The 20,706-nt window shown below is 50.4% G+C and overlaps 6 protein-coding genes across 6 annotated transcripts; 2 read left to right on the top strand and 4 right to left on the bottom strand.

Moving 5' to 3' along the window:
* Positions 1–2,462: 2,462 nt before the first annotated feature.
* On the top strand, positions 2,463–8,546 carry BO97DRAFT_389313 (uncharacterized protein; the record flags this gene model as incomplete). The annotated part of the gene is made up of 4 exons (XM_025693704.1): positions 2,463–5,804; positions 5,867–5,967; positions 6,029–8,195; positions 8,310–8,546. The coding sequence occupies 4 exons, from the start codon at positions 2,463–2,465 to the stop codon at positions 8,544–8,546; spliced, it is 5,847 nt and encodes a 1,948-aa protein (XP_025552043.1).
* A 1,052-nt stretch (positions 8,547–9,598) lies between these two features.
* On the top strand, positions 9,599–10,605 carry BO97DRAFT_405156 (uncharacterized protein). The gene is made up of 5 exons (XM_025695125.1): positions 9,599–10,090; positions 10,143–10,199; positions 10,262–10,277; positions 10,346–10,459; positions 10,524–10,605. The coding sequence occupies exons 1-5, from the start codon at positions 10,073–10,075 to the stop codon at positions 10,589–10,591; spliced, it is 273 nt and encodes a 90-aa protein (XP_025552042.1). The 5' UTR covers positions 9,599–10,072; the 3' UTR covers positions 10,592–10,605.
* A 644-nt stretch (positions 10,606–11,249) lies between these two features.
* Positions 11,250–13,391, bottom strand: BO97DRAFT_470025 (uncharacterized protein; the record flags this gene model as incomplete). Its single annotated transcript, XM_025699904.1, has 9 exons — positions 11,250–11,599; positions 11,685–11,749; positions 11,805–11,855; positions 11,907–12,006; positions 12,057–12,137; positions 12,265–12,341; positions 12,424–12,529; positions 13,144–13,147; positions 13,308–13,391. 9 exons carry the CDS (start codon positions 13,389–13,391, stop codon positions 11,250–11,252), a joined length of 918 nt encoding a protein of 305 aa, XP_025552041.1.
* Positions 13,392–14,130: 739 nt separating this feature from the next.
* On the bottom strand, positions 14,131–15,028 carry BO97DRAFT_424061 (cutinase precursor; the record flags this gene model as incomplete). The annotated part of the gene is made up of 3 exons (XM_025696935.1): positions 14,131–14,404; positions 14,548–14,765; positions 14,840–15,028. 3 exons carry the CDS (start codon positions 15,026–15,028, stop codon positions 14,131–14,133), a joined length of 681 nt encoding a protein of 226 aa, XP_025552040.1.
* Positions 15,029–16,093: 1,065 nt separating this feature from the next.
* On the bottom strand, positions 16,094–18,369 carry BO97DRAFT_405153 (trehalose-6-phosphate synthase). The gene is made up of 5 exons (XM_025695124.1): positions 17,748–18,369; positions 17,322–17,682; positions 16,888–17,261; positions 16,469–16,811; positions 16,094–16,412 (listed from the first exon to the last, which is right to left on the bottom strand). The coding sequence occupies exons 1-5, from the start codon at positions 18,040–18,042 to the stop codon at positions 16,355–16,357; spliced, it is 1,431 nt and encodes a 476-aa protein (XP_025552039.1). The 5' UTR covers positions 18,043–18,369; the 3' UTR covers positions 16,094–16,354.
* Positions 18,370–18,538: 169 nt separating this feature from the next.
* Positions 18,539–20,342, bottom strand: BO97DRAFT_477545 (putative nuclear envelope protein Brr6). Its single transcript, XM_025700559.1, has 3 exons — positions 20,121–20,342; positions 19,150–20,048; positions 18,539–19,100 (listed from the first exon to the last, which is right to left on the bottom strand). Exons 1-3 carry the CDS (start codon positions 20,233–20,235, stop codon positions 18,753–18,755), a joined length of 1,362 nt encoding a protein of 453 aa, XP_025552038.1. The 5' UTR covers positions 20,236–20,342; the 3' UTR covers positions 18,539–18,752.
* Positions 20,343–20,706: the final 364 nt, after the last annotated feature.

Below are 20,706 nucleotides of genomic sequence, written 5' to 3'. Positions count from 1 at the left end.
CTTACTCTTTGCCCAGCACCGGTTGCGTAGATGTCCGCCCTGCGTACCCTCACAGAAGTGGAGTAGTTCTTGAATTCCCATGAAGGCCCAGCTTTACCAGATGCACTAACAAACTTCTCACGAGTCTACTCCTCTGCTGCCAAGATTCTCGGCAACGTACGACTTTTGGGCTCCTTCTCCAAATTCTTTCACTAGGGGCAAGTTCTTTAACTCTATCGTCTAGCTTGCAGGCGTCCAAACTTCATCTAGACTGGGGAAGTTGCGCGGATTTTTGTTTGTCCAACCCGAAGCAAGATTTTTGAGCCTGGACTCTAATCTCGAGTCTTGAGTGGAGAAAGCGAAGTCGAAGCAGTGATAATTTAAGCTTGGTGCGGATGCTACGAACGCAAATGCCAAACAACCCATCGCATAACCTCTAAATGTGATCTACGCCCACAGAGCAGATGTTTGACCAGCAGATAGGCATTTAAGGGGCCACTATGTGACGAACCAAGTTTTCACCGTGTTCGAGTCTCAAAAGTGTTTGTTCAAATCTGCGGTTGTGGGGTTCGTCGAGTCCGGACGGGCCACTCTCTAACAATCCACGGTTCCACATTTTGGGTTTAAGCTTGGGCATTTCACCCGTGAAGATCGGCCATGGCAAGGTAAATCTCGCAAACCATCTCCGTCTGCTCCAACTTCACTCAAAAGTCTCGTTATACTGGAAGGGAAATATGCCCCGTTCCAACGGTTGTTTGTCCATTTGGAGATTTGAGACTTGATGAAACGGACGCTGCTTGACCATATTTGAGAGACGTTTGGTTCCCGCCGGTGTTACAGCTGAAATCTCTTCTCTATTGTATCTATTCAGCAAGAATAGGGGCCAAACGGAGAGGTATGTGTTGCTTTCATGTCCCATTGAGCTGAGGTGCACATCTTTCCAGAATGCATTCCATCCCAAGTATCCTCACAAGGGGTTCATCCATAATAGAAGAGGCTTGAGATACCAATCATATTATGTCGAGGTCGAAGTCGAGGTGAAGCTACACGCATGTATGCTTATAGGATATCTGATCAATTCTCCGGATACTACTAACAAGCCTTGACTCAATTCCAAATCCAAAAGTGACGATTGCCAGATCTTGCAGATATCCAGGCCTGATCTATGATACTGCGCACAAAGATGATATTATATTGTCATTGTTGCAACGCACAGCTGACAGTTCAATGCGGATTCTAGAACACACCAAGTGCCTCACACCCGGAAACTGTCAATGCCATTTCACTTGATGATGAACTTACCAGTCATTGAAGATTGCACAATGTTACATGAAACTTCTACCCCTGGCTATGAGTAACCTATATGCCCTCATATTACTGTCACCTTAACCACTGCAAGACCCCAACTCCAGTAAAAGAATTGTTAAAAAGAATTAGAATATCAAGCTGTTGACAGTAGGTATCAGTAAAGCTAATGGGTGATATCATTTTCTGTTAGACCGTATACTAGAACTCACGTATAGGCATATCCTCTCTTGACTTCGAGTCTAAACCTCCCTTCCAGCTGATAGAGTGCCTCACACTACTGTCCATCAGTGTGAATTCGTAATCAGCTTGTAGGCTGGAATTCTGACTATAGAGGCCTCTCTCGGTTACTATAAGATTATTCCTGGTCTCTGGTGCTCTTTTGCACCAGATCGATTTAATTCACGCCGATCTCACTGCCTGTCATCTTGATCCACTTACTTGTGTATCAAAAGTGGTCCGTGCGCAGTCGCCTAGTGAAGATGCCCTAGTCAATATGGTAGGAGTGAAATCTCGAACTGGTCATGGGAGGTGGACATGAAGAGATGTTCACATGGCCAGGTAGAATTCTGCCTAATCCGTGAAGCTGAGGCAAACTACCCGCTTCTCTGTTTGTTCTCCTACCTCCCACCTCCGTTTGTTCATTTTGATCCACTTGCCTGTTCTGTGTTAACGCCCACATTGTCTTACATATCGTTGTTCCTTGAAATACAGCTCGAGCATCTCGCAGGCTTCTTACCAAGTATAAGAACGGATTGATGAACCATGGCAGGGCCTGGCGAGCCGCCAAGAGGTCCTCGAAGAGCCATGGAATCAGGTAGAGCTCGTCGCGGTCGACGTGGTGTCTTCCTAGGCCAGGGCCATCGAGCAGAGGATGCTGATAATCATCGTACAATGCCGACTCGTGGAAGTAATCAAGGTAGGCCGAGAATCTTGACGAGGAGAGTACTTCGTGGCCAAGCTCGGTCTCTCCCTATGGCGCCCATAGAGACCAGGTACGAGATCTCAGAATTCCTGTTCAGAAATTCTGTCCAGAACTTATGTCCAGAACTCTTTGTTAACAGTTTAGATCTTCTACACAATCCAGACTTCACGGCTCCAGTCAATCATTCCATTCGCACAACATGGAACAGCTATCATGGCCGCAGATCAAAGACTATCTCGAGAGGGGCTTATCGATGATCAAAGCAAGCTCAGAGGACCGTCAGGACTTCATCAACGGGCTGGCGACAGAAGAGGGACTGGCTACCGTTCGACAAGTCGTTGAGTCAAACTTTGCCAGGTCATACAGTGTCCTTGGGGCAATGTTTCATGTCCATGGCATTCTTTTCCTTCAGGTCATCACTCATGACGGCGCCCTATCTTCTCTTGCCCTCGAGCGCTCGATGGGGACTATCTACAATGTCATATACGGACCAAATGGACGCAGAGCCGTCGCATTTTTCACCCAAGTGACCGAGCATGTGCTGCGTATGAAGTCTGACTTGAGTCCTGACAGCAAAATCTCCACGAACCCCGATATGCTTCAATTCGAAGAAACATTGCTACTCGTGTCGAAAGCTTTTCTACGCACCCTAACCCTGAATCAGGAGGCTGCAATCCAGAATGAGTTCAGAGCCATCGTTGAAAGTCTTTGTAAGAGCTACGATGACAAGCATATTTTCAACGGAGTTGCTTCTTCTAAATTACGAGGGGCTCACGACAACATGATCAAGCTTAAGGATGTCCTATCCATGGGAGACTTACTTCAACACTCTCATGGCCGCAACACTCATCATAATACGCAGCGTAAGCTACCAAACACCAAAGCGTTCCAGGTTGACTTACCAGGCGAGCTGTCTGTTCACGGTCCTCGACACGATAATGACCATTCTTCCATATTCCATATTCGTGTCCTTCCTACTATTTCCGAAATATTCTCCCTTGGACGGGCCGAATTTCTCCCTGCGCGGAATCCTGCGTTCGACAAGCTTGACGAGCATGAAACAGGTATCCGTCGGCTACTCGATAGTCAATTTCGCTTACTCCGTGAGGATACTTCTGGCCTACTTCGCGACTCAATCCGCCTTATACTGGATAATTGGGATACACTCGTACACCAATCTGACTGGCGCCTGAAGCGTCGAATCCTACGTGATGGTGGCATCACACCTGTGCGTATCTATCTGGGGGTTGGGATGCGTCAGATCCGATCAGGCGGGAAAAAGGGCATCGAAATCGATCTTGAGTTCAACCAACCTTCAAGACTGAAGTTCATGAGCCCCACAAGACGAAAGCAGTGGTGGCAGAACTCACAGGCTCTGAAGGAGGGCCCGGCAATCCTTGCTCTTATTGATGGCGAGGACCTCAATAATGTCTCTGTGACTTTTTTGCAAGTTTCCAAAAGAGATCTCAACGTCAATTACGACACCCCTGCTGCTGCTACACAGGCAACCGTGCCCACTCATGTCAGCGATTTGGTCAACGACGGCAACCGCGCGATGATTAGTCTTAGGCTGACAAATGATTTTCATGACAAGGAGCTTACTAACATCTTTGAATACGCGCGCTCCAAGAATAGTGGACGACCGCTTCTGCTTGTTGAATTTCCAGCAGTGCTTTTCAACTCTTTCGATGGTGTTCTGCAGTGTCTCCAGACCCAATATGTGCATCCCGAGCATTTGCCATTTGCAACATGGATTGTCCCTCGTCCCGATTGGAATACCGGGCAACAGGAGGTGTTGTCTAGTTCTGTTAAAGAATATGTTACTGTGCCCCCACCATCTTACCTCGATGAACACAAATCTCTGGACCTGTCGTGTCTGTTCGGTGACTTGCTCGCAATTGGCAGCAGCGACACAAGCAGCAATGATCCGACTCCGTCATTTTCACTTCAAGATGACCCAGCATGGGTGGCCAATGAGCTGTCCAGAACAACGAGTCTCGATAAGGGTCAGGCAAATGCCCTAGTTTGGGCCCTCCGCCGCGAGATCGCACTTATACAGGGACCGCCTGGAACAGGAAAGTCGTACGTTGGGATACAGTTGGCGAAATGCCTATCAGCGAATCGGGAACAACTTGAACTAGGTCCGATTCTATGTGTATGTTACACTCCTCACGCACTTGATCAATTTTTGCAGGGTTTACTCGATGCTGGTATCACCAGTATTGTGCGGCTCGGCCCGCGAAGCGTATTCCCGCACTTAGAAGCGCTCTCGCTCGATAACCACCGACAAGCCCGTCGAGGGCCTTTTATCAGAAGCTACAACGATATGCGAATTGCTAATCACGACAAACTGAAAGAGATCACCGTCGGGCTTGAACATGTTTGCAGCCTGATTGAGCAAGGTGGGATGCATATGACATTGTGGTTCGTCAAGAAGCGCTTCCCCTACGAGGCGGAACGCATCACAGCTGTGGATCCTGAGTGCAGTGAGGTCGAGGCTTTTAGACTGTGGACTCAGGGCGACGATGCGAGTGCTTGGGTAGAGATTGACGGCGTGCGTTCTCCCGAGGAGCTCATGCAGGCCGATGTGTGGACTCTCTCGCCGGCAGAACGTACACGCCTGTACGACTTCTGGCATGACTTAGCACTCGATGAACTTCGCAACGTCCTTTCGCGCTTGGTGAAAGCATACTACAAGCAGAAGAAGAACTTGACGGCTATCTACCATATAGCTGAAGCTAGTATGCTTCAGGGGTTTGACGTGATAGGCGTCACAACGACAATGCTGGCAAATCTATCGGCCCAGATACGTAGTGTCCAAGCCAGAGTGCTGATATGTGAAGAGGCTGGCGAGGTTCTTGAATCGCATGTTCTTACTGCGCTGTTGCCTTCTGTGCAGCATGCTATTCTGATAGGGGACCATCTCCAACTTCGGCCCCGCATAAGCAACCTTAGGCTTTCGATAAGTTACGATGGCGAGGGTGCAAAGTACGGGCTCGATGAGTCATTGTTTGAGCGACTCGCCAACAGTCGTTTTGACATACCCAATGATAACGGACCGCCGACTGGAAGGCGTCGGTTTCCGGTTACGCAATTGAACATCCAACGGCGAATGCATCCTTCGGTCGCTGATCTTGTTCGTGAATCGCTGTACCCAGACCTACAGGATCATCCTTCCACGACTATTTATCCGCCGATTCCGGGATTCAAGCGCCGACTGTTCTGGCTCGACCATCGAAATGTGGAGGATGATGGCGATTCCTCGGATCCAATGCATAGCAAAACTAATTCGTGGGAGGTTCAGATGGTTACATCGGTGGTCAGACATCTTCTCCGGCAGGGAAGATATAGTCCGGGCGAGATAGCCGTGTTGACTCCCTATGTCGGGCAGCTGAGGATGCTTAGGGATATCCTAGAGCAGGAGATGACGTTGATCATTGGTGAGCGAGATGCCGAGGATCTTGGGGAAGCGGAACGTACAGGAACGGGTGACGATCCCAACGGTAGAAATGAGCGATGGTTCCAGGGGCAGAACACAGTACGCAAGGGTAGCTTGCTCGATGCTCTTAGGTTGGCGACAGTAGATAATTTCCAGGTAAGCCGGTCCTCGATGATCATCCCCTATCTTATACATTGCTAACCATGAGCACGATCAAGGGTGAGGAAGCAACTGTTGTCATCGTTTCTTTGGTTCGAAGCAATAAGTTCCGGAATTGCGGCTTCCTAAAATCTCCGAACCGCATCAATGTCTTGCTAAGGTAAGAATCCTTGAGACTGATGGTAAAAATGGGAGGATTCCATTAACCTTCATCCTCATAGTCGTGCAAAGCATGGAATGTACCTTATCGGCGATGCAAACACCGCATCGACAGCGCCAATGTGGTCAACTGTGATACAACTGATGGAACAGAATGAGAACATTGGACCGTATCTGGAACTCGACTGCGAACGTCATCCTCACAACAAAATGCGAGTCTCCTGCCCTGATGACTTCTCTGTACAATCGCCCGAGGGTGGCTGCGCAGAGACTTGTGGCTTGAGACTAGATTGTGGGCACACTTGCGTGCTCAAATGCCACTCGCAAAGACAGCACAGAGCAGTCAAATGCTTTCAGAAATGCTACAGAATGCTTAAATGCGGCCACCCGTGCGCGAGAAAGTGCTACGAGCCATGTGGTCCTTGTACAGCATTTGTCTCGAATGTTGCATTACTCTGTGGGCACAATTTGGAAAAGGTGGAATGCAATCGGATGGGTAAACTGGAGACCGTGAGATGTACTGTCGATCTTATCTTCAAATTGCCCTGGTGTGAGCACAAAATCAAAGCCCAATGCCACGAAAGACACAACTCCATCAAATGCCCCCTCCCTTGCGGCATGGACTTACCTTGCGGGCATAAGTGCCAACGCCCATGCTCCTCGTGTCGGGTCTACAAAGACGGGGCGACATATGTCGACCACGGTAAATGCACCAGTATCTGCCGTAAGGGCTTCACAAACTGCACGCATAGTTGCGATCGAATTTGCCATTCCAAGACCGCATGTTCGCCCTGTCGCCGGCCTTGCGATGTTCACTGCAAGCACAGCAAATGTCCCAAGCTCTGCAACGAGCCGTGTCCTCCATGCGCAGAACCTTGTGGGTCTGGCTGTGAACACCGCGAAGCTTGCAAGCTTCCCTGCGCCGTCCCTTGCGAGAACAACCCATGCAACCGCCGCTGTGAGAAGAAATTGAAGCTCTGTGGACATCAGTGTCCGGCGATGTGCGGAGAGCCGTGCCCTCCTTCGCGGTTCTGTCAGACTTGTGCTCCACCCGAGGCACTGCAGCAGCAGGTTGACCTTCTTGAGTTCAAGACCTTTAAAGAAATTGACCTCGACAAATCGCCTCTGATCTTCCTTCCCTGCAACCATTTTTACACTATTGCTTCCCTAGACGGAATCCTAGGTATGGATGAATCTTTCGAGTTCGATGCTTCCACAGGCGATATCATTGGTCCGAAGCCGTCGCATTGGGAGTTGATGTCAGGGTCAGTGCTGAAGGGCTGTCCGGAATGTCGTCGACCACTCCGGGATATCAATCGTTACAGCCGGATTTTAAAAAAGGCCCTGCTGGATGAGTTTACTCGCAAATTCGTCACATTCGCTAGTGCGCAGTACGCTGAACTCGCAGACAAAGTGGTCCAATTCGAGAGGCATGTCGATGCTACACGAACCGACTTTCTGAAGTACTGGACCCATGAAGTCGGAGACTCGAAAAGTCTAGAACAGGTTAAGACCGCTCTCAATGCTTATCGAGCAGGAGGCCTCAAGCTGCATAAGAGAGTGAAGGATTTCGTCAAGTCCGTTGGTTCTGCGGAACAGCCATTAGGCAAGTTGAATGACATGCTCGCTAGTGCGACACTACGCGAGAACAATTCTACGAGCAACACACCGATGGCTGATGACTCGATGATACAAACCGGATTCGGGCTGCGTGGTCATGTCTTAGGGCTTCGACTCAGCTGGGCCATACTTCGCGATTTTGACCATATTTGCAGTAATCAAACAGTTGATCACCGCATTCGCGAGAACTTAATCCAGCGTGGTACGAGTCAAATAAAGGACCTGGTTACCAAGTGTCTCTTGCTGAAGAAGTCCACTATGAAGGCCAATCTTCTCCAAGAGAGAGTTGAATCAGGAATCTACTTCGCGCTGTTCTCCATGCTCTGTCTAAGCAACATGCGAGCGCACGGCAAGACAGTTGAAGTGACAACTGAGAATGAGTCTCGCCAAAAGGCGCAGGAAGAGCTTCTTTCTTGCGAAAGACTGTGCGCTAGGTCACCGAAAGTCTTAGGTTATCTCCTTGACGATATCGAGAATGCGAAGAGAGTTGTAAACGACGGAACGTTCTACGCTCTGGTGACGAGTGAGGAGAAGCGCCAGGTGTACAGAGCTATGGCAGAGCAGTTCGCTGGCACCGGACACTGGTACTATTGTCAGAACAATCATCCCGTAAGTTTCCTCTTTCCTCGACCGTCAAGCACAATGGTGCAAGACCCGTGTTGTTTCCCCTTTCGACATGTCATTCTCACAGGAAAAATGCTTACGCCCTTCATTAATCTCTAGTTCACGATCGGCGAATGCGGTATGCCTATGGAGGAAGCACGATGCCCACAGTGCGAGGCTCCGGTTGGAGGGATGAATCATCAACTCGCCCAAGGAGCTCGTGCAGCGGAAGACATGGATCGAGAATTTGGAGAAACAGAGCTCACAGAGCAGGATGTCAGGGAGGGATTGATCATGGAGGAATTGAGGGGAGAGATGATGGCTGATGAAATAGAAGGAGAGCTTATTGAGATGTAAACTGGGCGACAAGAACTGGTACACAAGAGGAGAGAGGGTGATGGATGGAAGAAGACAAGAGGTTGGAAAATGGGATGATTTGCACACATGTGAAATAAGCAAGAGAATGTAAAAAAAAAAAAAAGACTTGTCGCAGTTCTCTTCCATATCTCTTCCCACCAACTTCACTCATTACACTATACTACAAACACCACCCACCTCTGAGCTGTCATGCGGCATTTTCTTCTCACTGCCCCTCCTCCCCCTCATCCCGAAATCTAATCTACAATCACGCACAATCCTCCATTATCTGCAACCGGCCCAGGCCCACCAGCGCTTAAAGCGCATCTCATCAATAAATCAGCTCGCCCAACAGGAAGACAACCCAGGAACGAGCAAAAAAACAGCCAAGAAAGGCCCCAGCCCGGAAAATGTGGCAGCCTTATCAGGCGAGAGAGCGGAGCCCAGCGGCTAGGGCGAAGGAACTAAACTCGACCGAGCGCCTTGCATGCACCTGCAGCTGTCCCTTGTTCCCCGTCTTCCCCTCCTTGTTTGAACCTAGAAAGAGAGGTGGACGATCGCTCGAGCTTTGCGTCTGGGCTCCTAGTTTCCGACGCCTCCGACCGGGTTATGGCTGTGATACGCGCAACGTGCTACGGGGATACTGCAGATAAGGGAGACCCGTGTTGTGTGGGATTGCTGGCTGGAAGATAGATAGGTACGTGTTTTTGTAGGATGGGGATGGTGGTTTGTTGATACTGAAAGGTATGTGTTGACTTCACGATAGGGAAAGGGAACTCAGGGACTGATCAGGGACTGAATCGGCATACTCGATGCAAGAAGTGACAACGAAAGACAGAGCTGTGACGAACTCTCTCGATATCACTCGATAGAATCGCGTCAATACAGCTTTGATAGGCTGCTTCGCGTCGAATCAGATCGAGTCAAGATTCACCTCCCCACCATCCAATCCTTCTCTACCTGCTCGCCCGCACAACCCCTCCATCTTTACTTCGCAGCCTACACCGTCTCCTTCCCCCCTACTCGATGATCACATTCAAGCCTGCTTTTACTTCTCGCATCGCACATACTGACATGTGTCCAAGTGGCACACAGCATGCAGCGTTTGGGCATTTCGACATGCAGAGCAGCTCGACGAGTCTGCCCCGCAATGTGCATACAATCCTTTCTACCGTGTTAGCACTTACATCCCACAATCGCAGAGGGGGAAGTATACCTGCAAGAGCTTTTCAAGTGCGAAACAGTCTGCAAACTGCACGCATGCTCTCCGCTGTACGCTGAAGTGCCCGAACTGGATCCTGCCACGCAAGAGCAGCAGCTGCGCTGCACATGCAGCGAGCCCCTCCAGGCAAAAAAAGCGATCTCATTGATACTCGGGATAGAAGACCTAAACGATGTTTACTAGTGTGTGAGAAAAGAGATATAAACCCTCAAGCATCCCCTCATTCTCATCTCCATCAAGCAGCCAACGAGCACAAGACAGTTCTCCAAGCCCAAGACAAATTTCAGATCAACAATCCATCACAATGGTCCAGGACGCTAAGGTGCGAGATCATCCATGACCTCCCATTCTAATACAACACTAACAGGAAATAGAACCTCTACTACTCCCGCGAGTGGTTCCAGGAGATGAAGAGCAAGTACGATGCCGCGGTACGTTCCTCCCAGACCTTCCCCCCTTCCAGACCTCACTAACATAATGAATCACCAAATAGTCCCCCGACCGCTGCCGTGAGTACCACACCACGTCCACCCATCCAGTACCCAACAGTCTAGATAACTAACAAACAAGAATAAAGTGGGCATGTCCTTCGACGAAGCCGCCAAGCACATCTCCCAGGACGGTCTCGTCATGACCGCCGCGGAAGCCGAGAAGTACGACGAGAACCACGACGGCAGCATCAACTTCGAGGGTGAGTGTGCCTCGATTTGACTAAAAGGCTAACACGGCACGGGCTGACGTTTCCTGGTTGTTAGAATACCTCACCATGCGCCTCGAATACGACTCCCGTCGCCAGGACAAGCGTGGTCGCTTCCTTGCATGAGCTACAAATTTTACTTAATGCATATAAAGATGATTGATGCTGGAGGCGGACGGGATGAAATCAGTTCCGTAAACACTTACATAAACCGCTCTTCCTAGCTATGATAATGATATGACGGTTGTTTGATCTGATGTTTCTTCTTATTTGTTCAGATATAATTACGCCCTGGAGAAGGAAAGTCTCTAGCCATTATAACGCAAATCTTCTTTTGCCCCTGTATGGATAATCATTTCTTAGTTTGAAGGACACTTGATTCGCGCTTGAGGATCTCTGTATCTAGTTCATCTATCGGCTAGATCTCTATTTCAAGAAGAGATTCATTTCCTGTCAACAGAGTCTGGTGCCGCTAGGTATCTCAACTCGAGCTACGCATCTAGCCAGAGCCTTACTCTACCAAAGAGCCCAATGGGAAGGAATAAGCGTAACGCAAGGATCTTGTGTCTTGAAGAGCAAAGCACTGATTGAATATCTCTGAGGATGATCATCTGTGGTACCCTCCAAGCTAAGAGTGTTTGATATTCAAATTCCTGTTATAAAGGCAGTGTTACCCAAGGTATCGAGCAAAACCACTCCTCATTCATCCATTCGCCAACCAAGCCGTACCACTACCCCTCAACAAGCAAAACTACAACCCACCTGGCACTGGCAGCGGAACTCCCTACGGCATCCGCAACACCGCCCGTCCCTCGACCTCGAACCGCTCCAACAACCCCGCAACCTCATTGATCTGCTCAAACCCAGAGACCCGAACGTGCGTCGAGAGCTTACCGTCCGCCGCCAACTTCAGCAAAGCCTGCATCTCCTCTCCGGTGCCCACGGCGCTGCCCACAATCCTGTACCCGCGGTCCACGCACATCAACGGCGAGACGCGGAGGTGGTAGTCCGGGCGGGGGAGGCCGACGCAGACGAGCGTGCCCACGGGCCGGAGGAAGTTGACGCTCTGCTCGCAGGCTTTTTTCAGTCCGACGACAACGATCACGGCGTGGGCGCCGATGCCGTCCGTGAGGGCTTGGATCTTGGTTTCGGGCTGCAGAATGGGTGATTATTGCGTGAGATCGCCGGGAATGGGGATCATGGAAGTATTGTATCGTACGCTGTCTCGGGAAATCGACGAATGCCTCCGCGCCGGATCGCATGCATATGTCACGTTTGGATTCGCTGGAGAATCGTTAGCTGGGGTTGGCGGATGCTAGAGGGGGAAAGCTGAGCGTGCCTATCTACGGCGATGACTCTGTATCCCATTTCTTTGCCTACTTGAATTCCTCTACCAGCTAATTAATTGGATGCAGGTGATGAGAGGTGGATATGGGCTTACAGATGGCCTAAACCACCGCCGGCACCCATGATCACCACCCAATCGCCCTTGTCACAGTACTTATCGAGCTTGTTCAAGGCACCGTACATGGTCAAGCCGGCTATAATAGTCAGCCTTGCATCCTTATTGTCGAGAATAATCTACACATACCACACAGCAACAGCGCTACGGCCTCCGGCGCCAGGTTCTCGGGGATCAGGGACACGAAATCCGCCGGAGAGACAACATACTCTACACTGCGTCAGTCTCCACCTCAATCAAGACCCGAAGAACATGACAACTCACGCTGAAAAGTCCCTGGCACACTCTTAACCCGCCATCAGCTAAAATATCACAATGGCGAGCGCAACCGACTTACCCTCCCGCACACCCTCATGACCCACGACATTAATACTCAGGGGTAACTCGCCATGAATGCAACGCAGAACCGAGTGACTATACATAACCAGATCCCATTCCCGTAATCAGCCTGTTTTTCGGGAAACAAACCACAATCCAGAGGGGGAAAAAATCTCACCAGAACCCAGTGCACTCCAACTTAACCAATACCTCTCCATTCCCTGGCTCGGGGACGGGTAGTATAGCATGCCGGAGTTCCAGTTGCGCGTGGGGGGTCGAGGATTCTCAATTTGTACTCTGCAGAGAGAGAGGGAGGGAAGGAGAAAGAGACGCGCAGCTAGCTCATCTTTGGTTTTGCCCGGGGGAGGGGAAAGCAGGTCGAAACTCGGCTATCGTGATCCCCGATTGTCGGTGCGGATGGCGGAAGAATGTGTTTGTCGATCATGACGTGGGAGTGGTACGGAGTTGGATGGGTGGGTGAGTGGGTGAGTGGTGGAACGGGGCCGGTTCTTCACGATCGCATGAGGAGGAGGATCCTTGCGAGGGGTTTGTGATGGGCTGTATGATGTATATTGTTATCGAGCATGAGATCTGGCTCTACATTCGCAGAATATGGTAACTAGGCAATATGAGTAGTGTTAAATAATAGTCCTTGCACAGAACTGGCACTGCATCTTCAGGACGCACCGCCTGGATTGGGAAGATGAGACCCGCTGGTGCCGCCAGACAGTTCAGCTTGAATGCCACGAGTCAGTGCTTGATATTTGCTTTATCCTATAGGATAGGTGTCACTGATATTCTTGGTATGGTGGTCAGCACTAGAGCGGGGGCCGCCCTTTCCCCCTTTCAGTAGATATGCATAGTCAAGCCCTATGGTTCAGCACAATGAGCAGCATACTCTTCTAGTTGCATACAAAGTTATTAATATATCCAATATCACCCATCCTATATAGGCCCTCGCACAGGTTTATAAATACACAATCCCAAAAGCGACCAAACCGAACCCCAACAACCACATCCATCCCCAGCCACCCCCAAGAGCTCCATCATCATGAAACCCACCACCCTAGCAACAACTCTTCTCCCCCTCCTCTTCTCAGTTCCGACAATCCTTGCAACCTCCTTCATCGAACTCGTACTCTCCATTCCTACCCCCTCAAAACACTCTCCCACAAGCTAACCCAGAAAAAGAAAGTAAGCTACTACGGCTCCACGCTCGGCATCCCGGACTCCACCGCCACCGTCCAAGTCCCCATCGGCAATAAATCCGTCGTCCCGGCCACATGCACGAACTTGCCTCTCACGTTGGTGTTCCCTTCCCTTCCCTTCCCTTCCCCGGTCCTCCTGGTTCTATGGGCAACTAACTCCAATGGGGGAACGGAAAGCGCGTATAACGCGACACTGTTACCGCAGGATCCCCCGGTTGATGTTAAGTGTTATCTGCTCGGGTATGTTCATATTCGCTCAGTGATCCTATGCCGGGAAAGCAACGGGGGCTGATAAGAGTTTTAGGCTGCCTTGTCGAGATGTAGTGGGGATCGTGACGCCGGAAGAACCGTTCATCAAGTTGGGGAATCCGGCACGGGCGGTGCAGTGTTATCCGGCGTAAGTGGATTGAGGGGAGTGGGAGTGGGAGGAGGGTTGTTATAGTTCGGTAGATAATATAGCCTATTTTGTGGCGGTCAAGATTCCATGAAAGACAATTCAAAAAGAAGAATGAACTCTAGATTCATACAGTCTGTGTAACTGAGCAGTTCTAAACACTAAAGATAAACTCTTGTCGATCTGATGAAAATGTAAACGCCAATCAATCGAAAGAAAATCGGGACTCAATCACCCACCATCGAGCCATCAATCTGTAAGCCTACTTATCTGTCCTCCTCACCTACTGAGGAAGATTCACCTGCCGCGCCAGAAAATCCGCCGCGTCGCCCGCGTTCACCCCGTATACCTGATGTGAGGGCGTGATGACCAAGATGCCATCGCATACTACGTCGCCCGGCGCGCAGTACACCTTGACTTTGTCCTGGGGGTAGCCCGGAATCTGCCCGTGGTCCTGTTTATTGCGCGTGAAGCCAAACAGCACCACTCCCTTGAGCTTGTTGCGGGTGTCGGAGTTGAGCTCTTGCACGGCGTAGTCGATGACGGCGCTACCTTGACTGTTTAGAGATTGGGAATAGCGTTAGCTGTATGAGTTTGAAGAAAGAATGACAGAAAGGGGAAGAAGGTAAATGAATGAGGAGAGGATGAGCTCCTCTTTCCAAAGAGGAAAGCAGAAGTACGAGGCGGGTGGAAAACATACCTATATCCACCCGCCACGATTTGTGTATTGGGACACTTGCTGGCTGCCTCTTCGATGGTGGTCTTTGCAGTCTGGATGGACTTCGGGTCTGTGTTGTAGTCGAGAAAGTTGGGCTTGATCAGGCCGACGTACTGGCCCTCGACACCCTGGCAAGCGACTCTGTTGGGGCTGATCTGCGCCTTGAGGGCCTGGCAGAGTTGGGGTCCGATAACTAAGCCCTTGATACGGTGTCAATTCAGGTAGAGGGAGGATATTGCCTGATGGTAACTGAGGTTATACGGCTCTATCTCACCATATTGCCTATTTCCGCCGATCCACGAGTGAAGATCAAGGTGACGTCTTTGCAAGGCCCGGCCATGAGCTCATTGGAGTCTGTGATGAATTGACGAGACTGAAGTTGGTCGGCCTCGGGGGCAGGAAGAGGGTTTGCTACAGCTAGTGTAGCACAAACACCGGCGAGCAGTGACTTGAGTATAGTCATTTTCTCGGATAGTCTTCCAATAGAGTTATAAGACGAATGAGGGACTAGTTTGGTTGGTATGCCTACTTCTGTAATCGAGAAGAGAGGATCGGCGCGAATATGTACTCTTCCGCCATGGTCATAGACTGGCTCGCAATGGTCAGTGATGCATCCATTCTCAGACTGTGTACCAATGCCGTTCATCATGTGTGGAGCCCGAGCCAGAACATTGGGGGCCTGGTGATGTGCAGAGCAGAGTCGGGACAGGTTTACTTGTGCTTCAAGTCAGGAAAATCAACCTCAATAGTCTCCACGCAGAGCTCAGTCAAGCACCGAACCGTAGAACGGTGGGGCGGTATCCAGGGCCCAGCCGATGCAGAGACAGCCGATTGACTGTCAATTATCAGGCTCGTCTCGCGTGTTGTGCAGTCCCATGGCCCAGTCAATTCGATCTTAGGATGGTTGGTTGCGACTGCACGATCTCCTGTTAACTGCTTGTAATAACCTGTTTTGCATCCATGAGTAGAGTTCAGTGGTCTCTGTCACCTGACCTCGCCTCGCTGAATCATTCCTCGACGCTGGCCCAAGTGGAACGACAGAAAGGCTTAATAGGAAGCTATGAGCTATCACCTGGCAGGGCCTGTTTTTTTTCCCTGCTTCCTGAGTCAAAAACCCTCGGGAAAATGGGCTTCAGGCGCACTTTTGGCGGAAGTGAGCTTCAAGGGACTGCTGGGGTTGCAATGTGCATCGTAGCTCAAGAAAAGTCTATGGAATAATTCTATTGACTGCTAGAGACATGGAAAAGGGAAGCATCGAGGGGAAAGTTATCGGGAGGCTTGATACGTTAAGCCATGCAGCTCCTTAACGCTATTACATACACATACAAGAAGGAACATCTACACAGTGGAAGGAGCAAAGGACCACGTCAATGTGTGATAGATCAACAAGGTACGACCTGTGCCTGTGTGACATAGTAAAGCTAGATGTCATCACAAGAATCTTGTTCTCGATTGCCGCAGCTTGATCGGAGAAGACTTAGACTAGATTTGTTGGCTTGGTTTCGTCTTCGCCGAACTCGACTAATAGGCACTTTATGCCTCAACCACGGAACGCTCATAAATTTGAGAGAGACGCGCAACCAGTTATTGCCCGAACAATTTTCTCTCCTACAATTGAGGCAATACATGATACGAATGTGATGAGATATTCAAAACCTTGAAGTCAACAATCACATGCCCTGACCAACAGAAGCATATGTTCGTCGTTGTAGGTACAGCATCAAATTCTTCATTATTTTATGTATGAACATGTCATGGACTCCGAACCTCGTCCTACCTGCATTGAGCATCACGAGCTCCTCAAACGGCCATACAGCGTGTCAATGAAGGTCTCTCCCCATTTCGCACTATCAAGTCATCGATTAGTAACATGCTCGACCGGCATTGATCTGGAAAAACTCACCTGGTATTCGTCTCGATAAAGTCCCGCAGGGTCTCGTAATTCTTCTCTCTCTCCTCATCGCCCATCGTGACCGCCTTGTAAACCGCATCGACCATCTCCGACATATTTGCGGGGTGAAAGGTCAAACAGCCCTCTTTCATGAACGAAGCCGCTCCAGCGAACTCCGAGAGCACCAGAACACCATGTCGTTGCGCCTGACATGCGACATATTCGAACGACACCAGGTTCATACCATCGCGAGTAGACGTGAGCAGACAGGCATCGGCGACGGAGTATAGTGCTGTCAGTTCGCTGAAGCTGACCGATCTGTGCATGTAGATCAGGGGGCATCCTTCGGCCGTTGCTGCAGGGAGAACATGGTTTGTTAGTACCCGAGGAGCAGATAATCGCCGGCGCGATTCAAAGCGAGAGAAACTCACAGTGCTTTCCGTTGATCCTTCCCGCGATAGTGCTAATCTCCGTCTCCAAATCCTGATACTCCTTGACGTCCTCACGACTCGGCACCGCCACCTGGATCAGAACCACCTTTTTGCTGAGCTCCGGATGCTGGTCCAGGAAAGTGTCGTATGCCTTGAGCTTCTGCGTAAGTCCCTTGATGTGGTCCAAGCGATCTACACCGACAATGATCTTCATTCCTTTATATCTTTCCTGCAATTCCTTGATGCGCTTCTGTACGTCCGCATTCTGCTGTGCGTCGGCAAATTTCTGCGGGTCGATCCCGACGATAAACTTCTCCACCACAACCAGCCGGTCTCTGTACTCGATCTTCCCGGGGTCATCAATCTTTGCGCCCCTATAATTCCAGGGTTAGCAGTGACCCAAGTGCGTTCATAAGGAGTAGGAGCAAACATACAGTGCCGCGGCAGCATGTACCAAGTTCTGCTTGTACTCCTCCGTATGGAACCCAACAACATCACTTGCAAGAATGCCGTCCAACAGATCCTTCTGCACCGGCAGGTTCCTCCAGAAATCGCCCGCGGGGAAGGGAGTATGGAGGGAGAAGCCGATGGCACAATTCTTGTCCTTCAGTCGGTCGCGCAGCAACCGAGGCAGAAGCATGAGATGATAGTCATGAACCCAGATCAAGGTACCCGGGAGGGCTTTCTCGGCGATCGTGTCGGCGAAGATTTCGTTCACGCGTTTATACGACTGCCAGGGACCTTCTTCGAAGGAGACACCGGATTGGTAGTGTAGACTGGGCCAGAGGATGGAGTCTGCGTCACAGGTCAACCTAAAATTGATCCAGACATGGAAGGAGCAAAAAACAGGCATCGCCTACTGGAGAAGTTGTTGTAGTGATCATGCGCCAACTCGTCGTCTAGAAAGATTGGAACCGCGTTGTGCTCATCCAGACTCTTGCGGAGCGCTTCTCGTTCGTTTTCATCGGGGACATCGATACCTGGCCAGCCGAACCAGCTGAATTGGGTGGTTTTGGTGAGCCCCGATAGTGAGGTGACCAGGCCGCCACCCGACAGTGAAGAATGGTAGGAACCGTCGTCAGCCTTCTTGACCGACAGGGGAAGACGGTTGGAGACAACGAGGAGGTTTTGCTTGGTACTTTCTCTGCGCGCCATGATGGACACGAGTGAATGAGTGGGTGAGTTGTGAGCAAATGGGTAAAAGGCTAGAGTTCGTGGAAGTATGTGATACTGTAGCCGATCTGATCGGTATAAAAGAAATTCAAGTAGATTAAGAAGCAGATAAGGTTGATATAGTCTGGCGTCAAGGTGCAATACGTCAGCATGAAGCCACCCTCTACTTGACCTCGCTGGCTGCTGGCATCAGGCTACACGCAGAAAGAGGGTTTTTGTTTCTCGGCAACACCTCCTGGGAACAGAACCCCTCCAATCACAAGCTCAAAATGCATCAAATGTCACGGCGATCTCCCGTGTGCTGATAGCTAAAAGAAATTGGATGGTTGAAGTGTTATACCGATTCACCTCACCGGCAAAGGTGGCTGAAATCGACGTCATACCGCTGTCATCTGCCGCGTTCAGGAACTCCCGGTCAGATGACCAACGCCTTGTCAATCTCTGACTTTGTGAATCGGAAGATACAATTATATTTTGGATCAGAACACGAATCATATATGTACAGTATGCTCTTATCCAAACTCCAGGCCCGACCAGGGCGCATGCTCTGAACACCTTACCGTATCGTTCTCCTAGTCATAGAAACAACTAAAACTCCATCATCTCCGGGGCAGATGCAATCAAACAAAATTCCAAGGATGGCTATACACGAACACACTCGTGAAGTCGACGGTGGCAATGCAACAAAGAGATTAAAGCAGTCGTTTGGATGGGCTTGGAGTGCGTAAGCGAGAACCACGGTCACGGCCCCGTTCGGTTGCAAATTCCCTTCCTTGCGTTTGCTCAAGCAGCAGGGGCGCATCCTGTTTTTCAAAACCGAGTGCAGAATCCTGGCCCTGAGACCCCATGTATCCGTAGCCTGAATTATGCTGGTAGGGGTATTGCGACTGAGCGATCGGCGGGTGGTGCTGACCGGATGCTTGTCGATTGAAAGCTGGGGCGGGGTGAGAGTAATCATGTTGGCTGTAGCGGTTGCGGAAGGATCTAAAGGACCAGTTGCTGACAACGGTGACAGTCGATATGGTGGCCAGGAAAAACATCTGGACCGAATTAGCCGCGTAAGCAAGTAAGGTGCGTGGGAATTCGTACAATCGCTTTCCAACTGATCGGGTCAATGAAGCTGTTGATGATAACTGCCATGGTATGCGCCGACACTTTGGCGCGGCCAACCTTGGCCGGATCCCGGTTCATACACCGCTCCCAGTTCTCACACACCGTCTCAAGCGCTGGAAGACGATCTCCGCCGGCGCATCGGTTGTCAACATAGCTCTTCGCACACGCCGCCATCTCCGCCAAAATCGTATCCGACACTTCCTCGGCCGCCTGGTCGAATTCAGCACGAATAGCCGAAACAAAACCGAAAACCACGTAGACTGCAAGCGAGAATAGTGAAAGGTTCACCACCAACTGTGCCCACCACGAAAGAATGCTAGGGATGTTCGGGTGTGCTTCCAGCAGAGCAAAGAAATCAGAAAACGACGCCAAACGAGATCCAGATGTTTGTCCAGGCTGTGATTGATCTTGTCGCGTCTTTGTAGTCTTCAGCTCGCTCGCGTCCGGATTGTCACTCTCGTCATCACTGTCCCTCTTCAACTGTAGATCCAGCGCCTTATCTCTGCGGCGTCTCTTCTGAACACGTCGCGCCAATGCGTTCGAGTAATGGCTCACCCGAGGAATCTCTCCGCGCCCGGGGCTAGGTGCAAACCGCCCGTACATGCTGTACAGTGAGTTTCGGTGTCCGGATTTCGTGGGTTGTTCGGGGGTGTCTTCATTATCGGCATGCTCGGGGGAGGACATGTTTTCGGCGCCAGATGAGAAATCGACATCGAATTTGCGAGGGGTCATGAAAGCTGAGTGGTTGAAGGTAGGTTTGGGGGTGCTAGACGGCTGCTGGGTTCGTGGTTGAGAAAACAGGTAGGGCTGTGAGTTCGGTTCTCGAAGGGCTGGCAGCGACTTCTTTCCTGGAGAATCGAAAATGCTGTGAGGGCCTTGAAACAAAGTCAGCTCCTGTAGATCTTATTCATGCATGTACATGAGATCATCAAAGTTGACAGACGCACGTTTCCTCTGGTTGTCATGCTGCATGCTAAGCTGGTAAAAGGGCGACGTCACATCTCTGGGGGGCTTGCTCTGCCACTCGAAGTCCATCGGACTTTCCGCCGTTCGCGGCTCCATCGTATCAAAGAGCGAAGGCAGTCGGTATTCAGACGGATGGGAAAAGGATAGTGGAGAGGAAAAGTCGGGGTTGTTGAAGATGAAGAAAGGGGAGGGCGAGTCGGAAGGCGGCCAGATGCAGATGGACTTTTTCCGATTCTTGGTTCTTTTTTTTGTTTTGGTAAACAATCCAGACTCTCCGCCGAGCAACGCTTGGTGGCAACTGCCCGCCTCACGCCACAACGATATATATCGTATTGTTTCTGATGATGACCCGTTAGGAGGTGATATGGTATATATCCATTAGTCAAGAGCTCCTGCGATCATAGGGCGGAATTGGAGGTCATGGAGGCTGCAAATCTACGCCTGTAGGAGCAAGCGCGGTCGGGCGCGGCCTAGAACTACTATTGCAGGAAATATGTTTTAAGACAATCATTTGCCTGTCAACTTAAAGGTAGCACTTCAGTCAGTCAATCAGACCCTGGCCGAGCC

Source organism: Aspergillus homomorphus (genome assembly GCF_003184865.1).
Source record: "Aspergillus homomorphus CBS 101889 unplaced genomic scaffold BO97scaffold_15, whole genome shotgun sequence".
Lineage (NCBI taxonomy): Eukaryota > Fungi > Ascomycota > Eurotiomycetes > Eurotiales > Aspergillaceae > Aspergillus > Aspergillus homomorphus.
This window is presented reverse-complemented; position numbering and strand designations above follow the sequence as displayed.

Coding starts and splice junctions, on each gene's coding strand:
- BO97DRAFT_405156 (XM_025695125.1), top strand. Junction 10,460..10,523: donor CGGCAGCATCAACTTCGAGG/GTGAGTGTGCCT, acceptor CCTGGTTGTTAG/AATACCTCACCATGCGCCTC.
- BO97DRAFT_405153 (XM_025695124.1), bottom strand. CDS start 18,042: ATGGCGCGCAGAGAAAGTACCAAGCAAAACCTCCTCGTTGTCTCCAAC. Junction 17,683..17,747: donor TCACTACAACAACTTCTCCA/GTAGGCGATGCC, acceptor CCTGTGACGCAG/ACTCCATCCTCTGGCCCAGT. Junction 16,812..16,887: donor AAGGATCAACGGAAAGCACT/GTGAGTTTCTCT, acceptor TTCTCCCTGCAG/CAACGGCCGAAGGATGCCCC.
- BO97DRAFT_477545 (XM_025700559.1), bottom strand. CDS start 20,235: ATGGAGCCGCGAACGGCGGAAAGTCCGATGGACTTCGAGTGGCAGAGC. Junction 20,049..20,120: donor GCATGACAACCAGAGGAAAC/GTGCGTCTGTCA, acceptor CTTTGTTTCAAG/GCCCTCACAGCATTTTCGAT. Junction 19,101..19,149: donor CGATCAGTTGGAAAGCGATT/GTACGAATTCCC, acceptor AATTCGGTCCAG/ATGTTTTTCCTGGCCACCAT.